The sequence below is a fragment of the Protopterus annectens genome, chromosome 9.part0, assembly GCF_019279795.1.
Source record: "Protopterus annectens isolate FY-2018-M chromosome 9.part0, PAN1.0, whole genome shotgun sequence".
In the NCBI taxonomy this organism is placed as follows: Eukaryota; Metazoa; Chordata; order Ceratodontiformes; family Protopteridae; genus Protopterus; species Protopterus annectens.
Window position 1 is genome coordinate 1,051,301,549 of NC_056743.1, and position 14,452 is coordinate 1,051,316,000.

Consider the following 14,452-nt stretch of genomic DNA (forward strand, 5'->3'; position numbering starts at 1 on the left):
TTACATCTATAATTGGCACACCTACAGTTACAAAAAAAAAACTGTACACATTTTTATGTTTCATGCACTAATATGCACTAGTATAACTTAGCAATCATTCACACCAACATTACATAATTTGCTCAAATCCTGCCTTTCCTTAAATTTTGTTCCTCCTCCTGAATTGTTCCCACCAATTCTGTTTCTTTCTATGTAGTTTCCTATTTCCATTTTCTAAAGCGCCCACCTTTAATCATTTTATCCTCCTACACAATATCCAATACTTCGATTACAGTTGGTTTAGATTTCCATTTTCTAGTAGCTGCTTTTTTCACAGCCAACAGCAATAAACTTAGCACAGCCTTACAATGTCTAAGCAATTCTGACCATATACCCCAGCTCAAAAGAATCACTTCTTTAATTACAGCCACACTTCTCAACCTGCAAACATGAAAGGCCCTTGAAAAGTATACGCATCCAACCGAAAATAAAAATCTGAACAGAAAATAGTACATACTTTGTCTCACTTTCAAGAGGAATGTGGGATACTACTCAGAAAAAAAGTGATGGAAAAATATAAGCACAGTATCAAAGAGATTGTTATTGCAAAATTCTGCCACACAATGTCATTTATTTTTGGTTCTGAAAAATGGAGAAAAGATCTGTGCCCTCTTTCTTAAATGTACTGGTGTCACTATTTTGTTGGTCAGGTTCAAATATCCTGTGTGATGAGGAGGGATTCAAAAATGTGAGTGATGGGGTAAATCAAGCCTGAAAATAAGGACATACCCTCCAGAAAATAAGTACATTGTGTGCAGGGGTAAACCATGTAGTAAAATAGGAACTTTCCTCCAAAATAGCCACAGTTGAGAGGTCTATTTACAGTCGTTTACCCGTCACTTCAGATAAAGTACTCCATTAGGAATTTTTTTAAAACTAATCAGCTTATTACATTTGCCCCCCCCCCCCCAAAAAAAAACATGTTCCCAGTTACCTCTCTCTTTCCACTCACACCTCCAGTAACTGCTATTGTATCTGATGGAAGCTTTGCTGAAGTCTGCTTGGGGTATAAAAATACCCATCCACACAAAACTCCTACACCTTCTGGACTCTCTTGCATACTTGGTAGCAATACAGATGCCCTCCCACTGTTGCTTTGTATACTGCTTTTACGTTTTCCTTTCCCATTCTTTTCTACCTTGATGGATTCTTTTAATTATCGTGCATTATTTTACATCCCAAACTAATTATTCCTTTCAACATCAGCTTCTGTTCTAGATTCAACTAAAAGATCAATCAGAGCTGGTCTTTCACTCAGCACTACCTATTATCCCTTTCTTCTTGCGTATACTCTGCTATCAATCCCCTAGCAGGAAAGACTGTCTCTAACCTGCAGTCAAAACTTCTACTTGGCATAATCCCAACTTTCCCTCCAGAGCTGTTTGTTCCTTTGTTAATTTTCTCCAGTAAATTTCAGCCCGCTCTTGTTTATGTCCCTACCTGCAGTCATCCCTATTGGTAAAAATCCCTTCACCTTTTTTTATTTTGCTTTAGTTCTCAAAATACTTCCTGTTACTTTATAAATGTAGTACTCGGCATGGCTGTTATTCTCCTTAAGGGTCTGCATCCGAAACCTTACTCTCTCCTCATTCTTGAGATACCTCTTGTTTCATCACTATGCCTTTCCACTTTGACTGGTAATCTTCTACTTGTGTAATGTATACAAGACTGAGTAGCTCTAAAACAAGTATTTATAAACCACCTTATTCTACAGGGAGAAAGAAGACCCACTTACCACTTACCTTCTTCCCTTTCCAAAAATTCCTTCAACTCTTTATTAATTATGGTTGACAACGTCTCCTCTGGTTGATAAACATATGCATGACCTGTATAAAAACACTAAAGGGCCTAGAAACATTTCAAGTTCTTGTGTGTTAATCAAGAGCCTCTTCTGTTTGGTCTCTTTCCACATATGCTTACCTGTCATAACAAAATCTCTTCTAACATGTACACCTAAATACGCAAGCAATAATGCCAGACAGGGTGTGTGTTAATGTGTAATTAACGCCTGCCTGGGAGTGTTATGATGCCTGACGCCCTGTCGGGCATTATTGCGCTTAGAGAATGGGTTCTCTGTAAAATGGTTGTGTTTTACTTACCTATATATATTATTATTATATATTTTTTAGTATATTTTTATGTAAAATAGCTCTGCCGCCTAATGTTTCAAACTTGGTGTAGTATATGTTTATGGTGTTGGAGGAAGCATTTTACAGCCAAAATATAACATATAAAAAATAACCAAGTTATTTACTTTATTTTTTGGTCCCTTACTCCTAAATCATTTGGATGGCAGTGACTGGGGTTTGAAATCACTAAATAATGACACACACACACACACACACACACACACACACACACACACACACACACACACACACAGTTTCAGAATAAACCCTGTTATTCTAGCAACTTTCTAAGTTTACAAGAGCAATATTTAAAATCCATCCCTATTTTCAGCACTTTGTTTCCCCATTACTTGTGTCTCTGTCCAGATTTCTTGCACCGAGAGGTAAGCAAAGATGGATGCTGCTAGGGATTGCTTGCTCGCTCTTCACTTTCTCTCTCTCTCTCATTCACTCACACACGTCCTCTCTTCCGCTTTCATGCACGCATTCACTCACACATGCAGACAGCAACATAAACGCACATCCACACAATCTCTCTTTCTTGCTTACTTTCATACACGCAAACTCTCTCTCTCTCACATGCATGCACACACTTTTTATTTTCACTCGGTAAACATCAGAAGCATTGCTTAGCCAGTGTAAAACAGTAGCTTAGCCAATCTCTCTCATTCACACTCATACAGGCATACACTTTCACACACTTTTTTTTTTATTTTACTTTTATTGAACTGTGGTGGTGCTGCGGTAGCGTTGTCGCCTCACAGTAAGAAGTTGTCCTGTTCGATTCTCAGCTAGAGCGTCTTCTGTGTGGAAACATGTGTGAATGGGCGTGCCTTCTTTGAAGGTTGTGCATCAGGGCCGGCAACTCGGCACGTAAAAATCTACTGCCAATCATTAGCGGACCGGAGTGCCACTGTGGCGACCCCTAACCAGGAAAAGCCGAAAGACACAACAACTTTTATTTATATTTCACACTCACTAAACATCAAAAGCGCTGCTTAGCAAGTGTAAAATAGTAGCTCAACCAATCTGTCACACTCATACATGCATACACTTTCACACACAAACACATGCACATACTTTTTACCTTTAATTTATTTCACACTTGCTAAACAGCAAAAGCGCTGCTTAGTGAGCATAAAATAATGGCGGCCCTTCCGTTTTCTCAGTCCAAGCTCCACATTGGTTTGATATGCTGCTGTGAAGCAGCGGACTCGTTTTTCAGCAGGCAATACTTGTACTTTAATACCCTGCTGAAAACACTCATTCTCCAATCGGGGTACTGATGTACAGTAAGACCATTCTCTAATTCATCTTATCATGCCCCCATAGATAGGGGTATAGTTTAACCAACTGATGTACAGGTACATAGTTTCTCACTACAGCCTTTGTTTTCTCTTCTGAATTCTTCAGAGTCGTAAGGAACACATTCTTTTGATGCACTGGAGCACTCATTTGGCTTGAGTGTTTTTTTGCCAGGCTGTGTAAAAAAGGAAAGCATTCTTCCTATATCCTGAGACAGGAATGGGGGGTTGGGTGTGGGAATTTTGAGGGTGAGGGGTATGGAGGTGCTTGAAATAGTCAGAGTTACTCCCTACTGGGTCTATGTACCTGTCAGGTCTCTTTCGGAAGTCACACTGGCAATTTTTTTTCTGGAAATTGGACTTTTTCCCCCAAGCTATTTAGGTTTGTCCTGACAGGACAAAAAGTCCAAGACATGGCAGGGTAGCTTCTATTATATTTAGGTGGTAGGATTAGGTAGAGGTTTTTTGATACTTCATGGTCTTTCCATTTGCCTCCAGTTTCTGGAATATTTTCTCTGCATGAGGTCCAAAAATGCATTAAGGAGTTCCACTTTAACATGCTCTGGGGGGGGTTGATTCCTCCACCAGGCATGTCTTCTGGTAACGGACCCTGTTGATGCTGACCTACACGAAGTATCAAGAGCATCCCAAGCACATTTAACCAAGTATTTGGCCACCCAAAGATCAACATAGGCCATATTTTGACTGCTCCTCTTGAGGCTTTTATCCTGGATCATCCTGCCTTATTTTTATCTGTCCCTGGACATGAGAGCTGTTATGAACATGGTAGCAGAAGTGCAAGTTTTCTTGCCAAACAGTCCAGCATTCTACTTTCCCCTGTCATTTGGCAAGGAGCTCTTGGAAGCAGGCCCAGTATTTCCCTTGTCTGATTCTACAGACACCACTGCTGGGTCCACTATGGGATCCTTGTAAACCAATTTATGGATGTCCACCACCCTATAAAAGATGTCTGGCTTCTTTGGAGCAGGGGGTAGGGAATCAGGTTGCAAGACTGTTTCATTAAACACAATATCCTGGATGCCATGTACTGGAGAGAACACCAAATATCTGCAGGATCAAGAGCTTTCCGTAATTCTCCTGAGCCAATGTCTGAACTCACTGTTGGACTCTCTCATTCTGTGTAGTGTGCCCCCAAAAAAAGATTCTCGGGGGGGGGGATGAGGACAAGGTGTCTTCAAAATCATACATAGTTAAGGTATTAGTGTGGGGAAAGGTGTACTAAATAAGCCATTTCCACTTCATAAGAATCACAGGAATAAAGAGGTCCTCTAGGGAGAGAGACACCTTTTCCCAGATGAAGTTCCTACCTCATTTTCCTATTCCATGGAAGGCTGCTTGTAAATCATAAAATCCAAAAAATCTTGAGCTAGTATGACAAGGTCCTGAGATGTGTCCTGGGTTGATGGTTCCTGTGAAACTAGCAGCATAGACTGGTGCAACTTTGGTTGCCACTTCGGCTTAAGAGAGCTGGGTTTGGTTCTGAAAGACAGAAAGTCCTCAAGATGGGGACAGGCATTTGCAGCTTCGGCCCAGGCTCCAACAGGAGTTTCCCTACTTGTGGTCAGAGGGATTCCAATATCAACCTCCTGAACGGAGAGAGGCTCTTCGGAAGCCAGAGCCATATAAAGTAGCTGTGGTCCAGAGAGACCACTTACCTAGTTCTGGCTTTTAAAGACATGGAAAAGGATGATGAAATGGCAGCCTCCAAAGGGGTTACACCAGAAGTCTTGGGTCCAGCAGTCACTGATGTCATGGGCTATAAACACACATCACTCAAGTCAAAAACATTTTGCCAGTGTGGTGAGTCAGACACCATTAGGGGTGTTGTCATCAGACTCCCTAAACTCTTTCTCCTTTGAGCTCTCCCTCCTTTCATTTCTTAGGGAGCCAGCAAAGAATGTCAATTCTGGTAAATCCCAAGGAAGAATACAGCCAAACAAAGTAAAGTCTGTCTCCTCCTCAACATAAACATCAGAAGACTGCTGTGGGGAAGGATCTCTTTTCTTCAAGGAAGGAGGAGGTGCTGCAGGATGCCGAAGGCTCTCCTAATGGAGGGGAACAGGACATGCATCCTCGCTAAGGGGACAGATGTCCCATAGGATGCATATCTACATTATGCAGTATAAGCCTGGAAGCTTAGTCATTTTACTTTCTTTTGTTAACTGACATTATCTTCATCAACTTATTCCGAAAATCAGACTTTTGAACAAAAGGCCTGGTCGCAACAAGGTAAAGAGAGCGTTACCTAGTGGTGTGCTCCTTCGGCTGGCTGTCAGTGCTTACCTGGGCATCTATCTCCGGCTGTGCCATAGCAAGAATATCTGGATGCCTGGCTATATTTGAAATTACAGTCCCACTGTTGGCTTCAAAAGGCATGGAGACCATCAGGAAAATGGAGTAAACAAATGCTAGAGCATGTTCAAAACATGTCTGTACTATTCTGCAATAAGTGCACTAAGGCCCTCATAGGGTTGATGGAGACATTAAAGCTTCTCAGTTCCTGCCACTGATACCTCATTTTATGCTTACCAGAATCACTAAAGAAAGGCTGTTCAGCAAGAGAAGGGACTGATGTTCCTTGGCTTAACACCAGAGGCTTTTTATGGTTGACAAAAACTTGCAATTGGTAGAGTACAAGACACAAAGGTTTTTCTTATGAAAGAGGGCACAGTGTTCACACAATGACACCTGATAACTCGCAACAGAACAGATAAGACACTGAAGGTAAAAGTATTCTGGCAAGAGCCATCTGACTCAGGCAAACTTGTTGCTGTTTCAGGAGATGTTTTTGTCCTTGGAAAGATCCCCAAATCACTGCAGAAAAGAGGAAAATGAATACAGTAAAGTCAGCAATTAAACAAAACTAGTAAATGCAGGCAAAAGAAATTCCTAATGTGGTTACTTATCACAGCAACATGGGCAAAACTGATAAGATTAAGGAACTCTATCCAGCAAACAAGAACAAAAAAATGCTGCAGACTGCTCTCCCCTTTTCTACACAGTGCCCAGCTAACATGCTCAGAAAAAAGAGGAAATGTTCTATTTGGAGATGTCTGAAACTCAAAGTCATGCCAGATGACTGGACCTCTGCTATTGCTAATTTCCACTGACCTTTTCTCTAACTCTGAGCAATGTTAGTCAGTCTATTTTAGAAGTCCCTTTAGTGCTACCAGGATGTTCAACATTAAGTTACACCCCACCACCACCAAGTATCTTCTCTTTCCATGCAAAATCTGAGTATGTTGCTCCGTGCACAGCACCTCCATACACAAGCAAAGGATAACCACAAAGCATTTTTAGTTAAATCCGATATCTTAAGGGAAACACTCAACAATATGTTGAGATGGCTGTAGATGGCACTACCTATACTAGGCCGGAAGGAATAGCAAACCTGATGGCCGATAAATTCAGCTCAGATTTCACCCCCTCATCACCTCCAATCACTCCCCATGAAATACACCCTACCATTCCTTTGCCTGTTATCACAAAAGAACAGGTCAACACTGTGATCTCTACAGCTAGAAACACAGCATCAGTGGGTCCAGATGGAATACCAGGGTGGCTAATAAATAACTTGAAACATGACCTAGCAGACTCACTCAGATCTCTATTTAACCACAGTCTCCAGAAATGCTTTGCCCAAGTAGAGTGGAGGACAGCAACAGTCATCCCTCTACACAAGGGGGCCTTCACTGGACACAGTAAACTACCAAACCACAAGTCTGACTAGTCTCATATGCAAAGCTATGGAAAGGATAATCAAGGACCTGATTAACAACGACATAGGAAATCTCCAGAATCTAAATCCAACCTACTTGGCTTCGTCGAGGCAAGTCCTTTCTGTTCAATCTGGTGGACTTCTTGGAGAAGGTCAACAAGGCCATGGATGAGGGTAAGACAGTGCATACCTCCTACTTTGACCTGGCCAAGGCATTTGACACAATATCCCACTCGGGTATTATAGATAAATTAACAAAACTGGACATAAAACTCTATGTCACCAGATGGATAGCCAAAAGGCTCACTGATAAGACATATGTTGTTAGAGTGGGAGAATCCACATCCAGCAAGAGGCACCAGTGGGGTAGCACAGGGTTCAATGCTGGGCCCCTTCCCCTTTGGGATATTCTTCTCAGATGTCAAGGCAAGTGCAGACAGCTTCTGGCTGACCAAGTTTGTGATGACCGCAAGTTAGGTATAACCAACATGCCATATGTGGACTGATTAAAAGCCCTATTGCTGTACTCAGTTTCCTACCAATTACTGAGGGGTGATCTGTGACTGACCTACAAGGCAGTCTCTGACCCAGCTCAGATGGAAATGTTGCATATTGGCAAAGCTAACTGCATGAAAGTTACCCACTCCAAAAAATGTAAAACTAATCTTTCACATGAATAGATCATGCTGGAGAGACAGACATGTGTCCCTGAGACTGCCCTTCCTCTGGAAAAGGCTTCCTACTCACATGAAGCAGAGCCCTTACCTGACCATCTTCAAGCGCAATCTGGACCAATGGATGGGAAATTGCAAATACATTCCTGGGGTAGCACCCATGTCCCTTACGGACAGAGGCAGTCTGTAAAATAGGATTTAGCTCAGCATGTCTCTGGAGATCCTCATGTTAGGTCCTTGGATATCATTAGACCACACTGTATTTCTTTCCTTTTTTTTTCTCCTGCTGTCTGTCGATAATCAAGCCTCTCCTGGCCAAATGACCCATTTGTTTCTTATCACTAGGGCAAAAGTCAACTAGACAGGGTCATTATTCAGACAGCTGTCAGGGGTTGAGTTTTTTTCCTTTCAGCCCTAGCTGTCAAAGCATGTGCCCAGATATGTAATAAACAGAGGTCATGAAATGGGGTGACCAAGTTGGTCTTCACTTTAATAAGGGATTTTGCCAGCAAGCACCAAGCACCCTTACATGAAGCACAAAAGTGGTTTACCCTGTGTCCACCACAGAAATCACACTTCCCTGTGTACTCCCCAAACACCTGCAAGCCTCCTATCCTCTCTACAGGGAGAAGCAAGTAGGTTATGCCCCCTTCAGTCTTGCTACTCCAGTGCTGGGGCCAGTAATCAAACCCACACCACCTGGGTTGCAGTAAAAACTATCACTCTGTACCACACAGCCGGCTTCAGACAAGTCTAAATTATGAAAGATACAAACAATGTTCAATGTGGTGCTTCACTCTGATTTACATGATACTTACTTGGGGAGCAGGACTTGCTGCACTGCATTTTGCCTGGAAGGGACAGCGTAAAACATGTAAGAATAACAGTTCTGTAGGAGAGGGAATATGGCATTTTTTGATATGAATGCGGATTTAAATTTGGAAATTAGCATGTTTTTATCTTTTGTTGAGTGCTGTGAACTGGAGCTTTGTTCCATATTCAAAGCAGGTGCCTAAAACATTGACTAAGTGACATTAACAGAAATAAACCTACAAATGTTTATTGCCACAACAGTTTATAGTACAGGATACATTTTCCCTACTTACATTAAAATTTCAATGACAGAATGATACTGAAACGAGTGTTGACTAATTACAGATAGGTGGTTGAAAGAAAGTTGTGCCACTTCGCTGCACTTGTGTCACATGGAAATTAATATATTAAATATTTCTGTATAAGAATGGTTATGAAAATGTGTATATTTATATAATAATTCCACTAATATGCTCTGTAGAGAGTATGATGCATGGGAATTTGGAATGGAACTCCAAAACACATGCTGCAAACATATAGTGAGAAGTAAGCCTGGAGTGAAAGGCATCAGAAGAAATGAGATTTTAACATCATTCAGGTTCACAGGTTCATAGGATGATACTAGGTTATTGGCCTGAAGGCCCTTATAAGCCCAGCCAAGATTTTTGCCCATGTTCCCTCAAAGTCAGCACGTTTCCCCTGTCCAGCAGGGACACAGGTGGGATCCCAGGGGTGTATTTTCGGTTTCCCATCCAGTCGTCCAGGTTCCTCTTAAAGAGGGCTAGAGAGGTACTCAGCTTGACATGGACAGGGAGTCTATTCCACAGACGGGGGGAGTCTTTATGACGCCAATTTGGTACGGTAGTTAAACATACTGTACACTTTCAATATTTATATTACTATTCCACAGACAGAAACAAAGCTCTGCGTATGTGTGTGTGTCAGGGGCCAGGACATCAAAGAGGGTGTGTAATAAAGGCTGCAAAGGCCTTAACTCTGGATCACAACTTGCATTTGTTTATTGCTGCTTTTATGGAGATGTGCACAATTTACAAAATTCTACAGTTGTTCCATATGGCTAAATGTCAAAAACTAACATGGGAAAAAACAATGAAAGTACATTGTCCTGCAGTGTTTTAAACAAACTTTTGCTCTTAATTTCACTTTATGAAACAGGGTATATTATACTATCACAATTGCTAAGCACACATTACTACATGCAAAATATAGTACAATACCAACTGGAAGTTGACATTTATGGACAAATCTGGCTCTGATACACAGCCTCTAGCTGGCACAACTGCAGAGATACTACAGTTGGATTATATGCCATATGATGTAAAATACAATATTTCTGTCACGGTAATTAAGTAAGAATGGCAATAAGCTGGGTGAAGTCTCACTCTGAAGCTGGCATCCTGAAGGTCGCATCTACCTTAAGCACTAAGCATTCAGCTGGCAAGTTTCCTGAAATATTGTTAGACGTTTTCAAACAAATAAAATAAGTGCATAAAAAATTCAGTTTCTGCCACTTAAAAAAGAAAAAAACTGTCAACATTATAACGTTGCAAAGCTCTCTGTTCTGACAGTTTTCATGGTTATACTTTTTTCAGAGCTGTGACAGTTCAAGAGCTATGAATATTTGTTTCAAGCATGGTTCAGCAAAGGATTTTCCAGCTCAGGTCACAACGCTGCCTCTACAGAGGACGTTAACAGCCAAAATTATTGAGCAACTGTGGAGTGAATCAGTTAAGACGAGCACAGACACTTGTTATAATAAAATATCCATCCCAATGGGAATCACAAGCACTACCATCTGAATGAAAGGAGCCAGAAGACTGCCGTAGGCTAGAGCTCATATAGCCTGATCCTGGAGAACTGACTTCCCAAACGTGGTCATTTTTCTGAGCTACACTCAAGCACTGGAGACAGCACTCCCCTTGTTGAGTAAGCTCTGACCTCAGCTTCTGTCAAATGGCAGATGGCAGACTAATGTAAAAAAAAATGCAGCTGGCAATCCACTTGGAAAGTAGATGCCTGGTAACCGCAAGTCCTTCCCCACCTAGAATAATCTGATAAACTCGTCTGTGTTCTTAATTATACCTACTCAAGTAACACCTGAGCTGCCAGTGCATAGTCAAGTTATGAAGAGCCTCTTTTTCCCTAATTTATCCCACTACAAAGAACATCAGGAGGTAGACTGACCAGTTTAGTGACTAGAAGTAAAACTTAGAGCTCCATCTAGTTGATAAGTGGCCCACACTCCCTGCACAGAGTATGAGTTCTAAGATACACTCGGCAACATAAAAATATATAAAGATACATACACAGTTAAGCTAGGAAAATGCCCGAACTATAGTTAATCAATAAAATGGCAAGGCTGGATATTCAACTAACTCACTGAAACACATCACTGCCCACCCCAACTAATCAGAAAACAGTGACTGACGGCATTAAAAAAGAAAAATCTCTCTCATTAAATTTTGTGGGGGGAAAAACATTCCACCAGCTAAGCATGGATCAATGCACTGGTAAAATTCTACTCACAATTTAATTTTAATCAAAACAGAGGTCAGTGCAGATAAAAACAAGTGAAATTTCTAACAGTGAAAATTTTCAATATAAGAATAACATCTGTGACATCAATAATAGCTTTTATGAAAAGGATGACTCTGAGAAAGCAGTCTGCAGAAAAACACATTCAATAGTACTCCAGTGTGATATAACCTTGCAAGTGAAACCAGCAGAAACTTGCCAAGCTACATGCATAATGAATGACATCATAAAGTATTCAGCCAAATTATACACCCAACGAATGAAACTAAGCATTTCATTCACTGCATTTTACTAAAGATCACAATGCTATGCCTATTGTGTAATAAGCATGTTATTATTATGGAGCGCAATGCCTATTACATAATCCACATACAACAGACAAAAAACAATGTCTTATCTGCATGAAAATGAATCTATTTAGCAGAACAGTTTTATTTCTATGTACATTCATTAACTTAAGGGTCAAGAATACCTGTGTGGGTGAAAATGTGCCTTTTCAGATGATAGCTACTTCTAAATGCACCATAGCAATGTTCACAAATGAAATTTTTTGGAACTCTGAGAGGATAAGCCCCATTCTCTTCAATCAGTAGAACCTGAAAAAGATTACAGATAAGCACATTTTTTAGAATCTGCATCATGCAAATTGCAGTACCTAAGTTCCGACATGCTCTGAATCAACATTCTTTCTGCGGATGACACCCCAACTAATCTTTATATATGCATATAAACACACACACATATATGTCTATAGATTTTATATACATATATATATTTTATATATCTGTATAGCTATATATAGCACTAACCACACAATACTACAAAAGATCAAAGCACACAAGCACAAAATAAATACATAAGATAAAGCCCTTGCAACCCCACAACTCTGCTAATTATATATACAAAGTCCAAGATCGCACTACAGTGGGGAAAGGGCTAAAACCCATTCCCTGCTGTACCACGATCCTGAACAAGCTACTGGCATTTGTCAAAATTCTGAGATTTCAACTAGTCATGCCTTTAGTACAGTCACCATTCATCTCAATGAATGGCACCCATATAAATGTATGTATACGTGTATATGTGTGTATGTATATACATTACATACATAAATACGCGCACAAGCACATAGTGGATATAAAAAGTGTACACACCCCTGTTAAAATCCCAGGTTTTTGTGATATAAAAAAAAAGAGACCACAATAAATAATTTCAAAACTTTTCCCACCTTTAATGTGACTTATAACCTGTACAATTCAATTGAAAAACAGAAAATCTGTTAGGGGAAAAAATATAAAAAATAACAAACGTACAATAAGTTGGTTGCATAAGTGTGCACACCCTTAAACTAATACTTTGTTGAAGCACGTTTTGATTTATTTACAGCATTCAGTCTTCTTGGGTAAGAATCTATCAGCATGGCACATCTTGACTTTCCAATATTTGCTCACTCTTCCTTGCAAAAGCGCTCCAAATCTGTCAGATTGCGAGGGCATCTCTTGTGCACAGCCCTCTTCAGGTCACCCCACAGATTTTTTATTGGATTTAGGTTTGGGCTCTGGCTGGGCCATTCCAAGACTTTAAATTTCTTCCAGTAAAGCCATTCTTTTGTTGATCTGGATGTATGCTTGGGGTCACTGTTGTGTTGAAATGTGAAATTCCTCTTCATCTTCAGCTTTCTAGCAGACACCTAAAGGTTTTGGGCCAAAAGTGACTGGTATTTGTAATGGTTTATAATTCCCTCCACCTTGACTAAAGCCCCAGTTCCAGCTGAAGAAAAGCAATCAAAAGCATTATACTGCCATCACCATGCTTCACCGTGGGGATAGTGTTCTTTCGGTGATGCGAAGTGTTGTTTTTGCACCAAATGTACCTTTTGGAATTGTGGCCAAAATGTTCAAACTTGGTCTCATCAGACCATAACACAGTTTTCCACATGCTTTTGGGAGACTTGATGTATTGTTTTGCAAATTTTAGCTGGGCCTGGATGTTTTTCTGTGCAACCCTACCCCATAGCCCAGACATATGGAGAATATGGAAGACGGTTGTCACGTGTAGTACACAACCAGTACTTGCCAGAAATTCCTGCAGCTCCTTCAGTGCTGCTGTAGAGGTTTCTTGGCAGCCTCCCTGACCAGTTTTCATCTCGTCATTTCATCACTTTTGGAAGGATGTCTAGTTCTTTGCAACGTCACTGTTGTTCCATATTTTCCCCACTTTTTGATGACCGTCTTCACTGTGTTCCACGGTATACCCAATACTGTGGGAATTTTTTTGTACCTTTCTCCTGACTGATATCTTTCAACAACGAGATCCCTTTGATGCTTTGTAAGCTCTCTGCGAACCACGGCTTTTCTGTAGCAGACAACTGAGTAAATGTTAGTAAAATCCTACTAGGACAGCTGAACTTTATTTGGGGTTAATTAGAGTCTTTTTAATTGATGGCAGGTGTGTACCCAAGAAGACTGAATGCTGTAATTAAATCAAAAGGTGCTTCAACAAAGTATTGGGTGTGCACACTTATGCAACCAGCTTATTGTACATTTTTTTATATTTTTCCCCTAACAGATTTGTTTTTCAATTGAATTGTACAGGTTATAGTTGACAAAAAAGGTGGGAAAAGTTTTGAAATGATTTATTCTGGTCTCATTTTTTTATATCACAAAAGTCTGGTATTTAAACAGGGGTGTGTACAGTTTTTATATCCACTGTATATACATGTATGTACACAAGTATGCACACATATCAATGCCCCCCCCCAATTAACTACAACCATTAGGCTATGGATAATGAACTTCTAAAGTCTAAGTTTGAAAACTAGTTTCAAGACTTCAAAGTGAGGACTTTTAAGTGGGGATGCCACAGCACAGAATTCTGCTTTGACAGTCCAACTTGTTTACCACAAGCATGTGGTACAACACACTGGCAATAGTAAAGACATACTGACTTTCTGTGCACTTTTTGTACTGCCCTGAAAAAAGTACACTTGTGTACCTACCATAAATGTAGATGTTCGAGTGTATTCATTGTTGCAGTCATTACTCTTGGGTTATCCTGCTGGCAGGCTACCCGCAGTCGGCCTGAATTCCAAAGTCCTGGTCCGGCGTCGGTTGCTGTCGCTTCTTCCCTGACGTCAGTGCGCCAGGGGTATAAAAGATGCAGCCGACGCCATTTTCTTCAGTTTTTCTTGCCCCAGAT

The 14,452-nt window shown here is 40.6% G+C and overlaps 1 protein-coding gene across 2 annotated transcripts in view; it reads right to left on the minus strand.

Moving 5' to 3' along the window:
• ZNF740 (zinc finger protein 740) overlaps positions 1–14,452 on the minus strand; it is a 604,397-nt gene that overhangs the window by 297,823 nt on the left and 292,122 nt on the right. For both annotated transcript variants that reach the window (XM_044083855.1, XM_044083854.1), the window contains one exon: positions 11,727–11,850. In XM_044083855.1, coding sequence (XP_043939790.1) covers positions 11,727–11,850 — 124 coding nt within the window. The remainder of the gene's footprint in view (positions 1–11,726; positions 11,851–14,452) is intronic.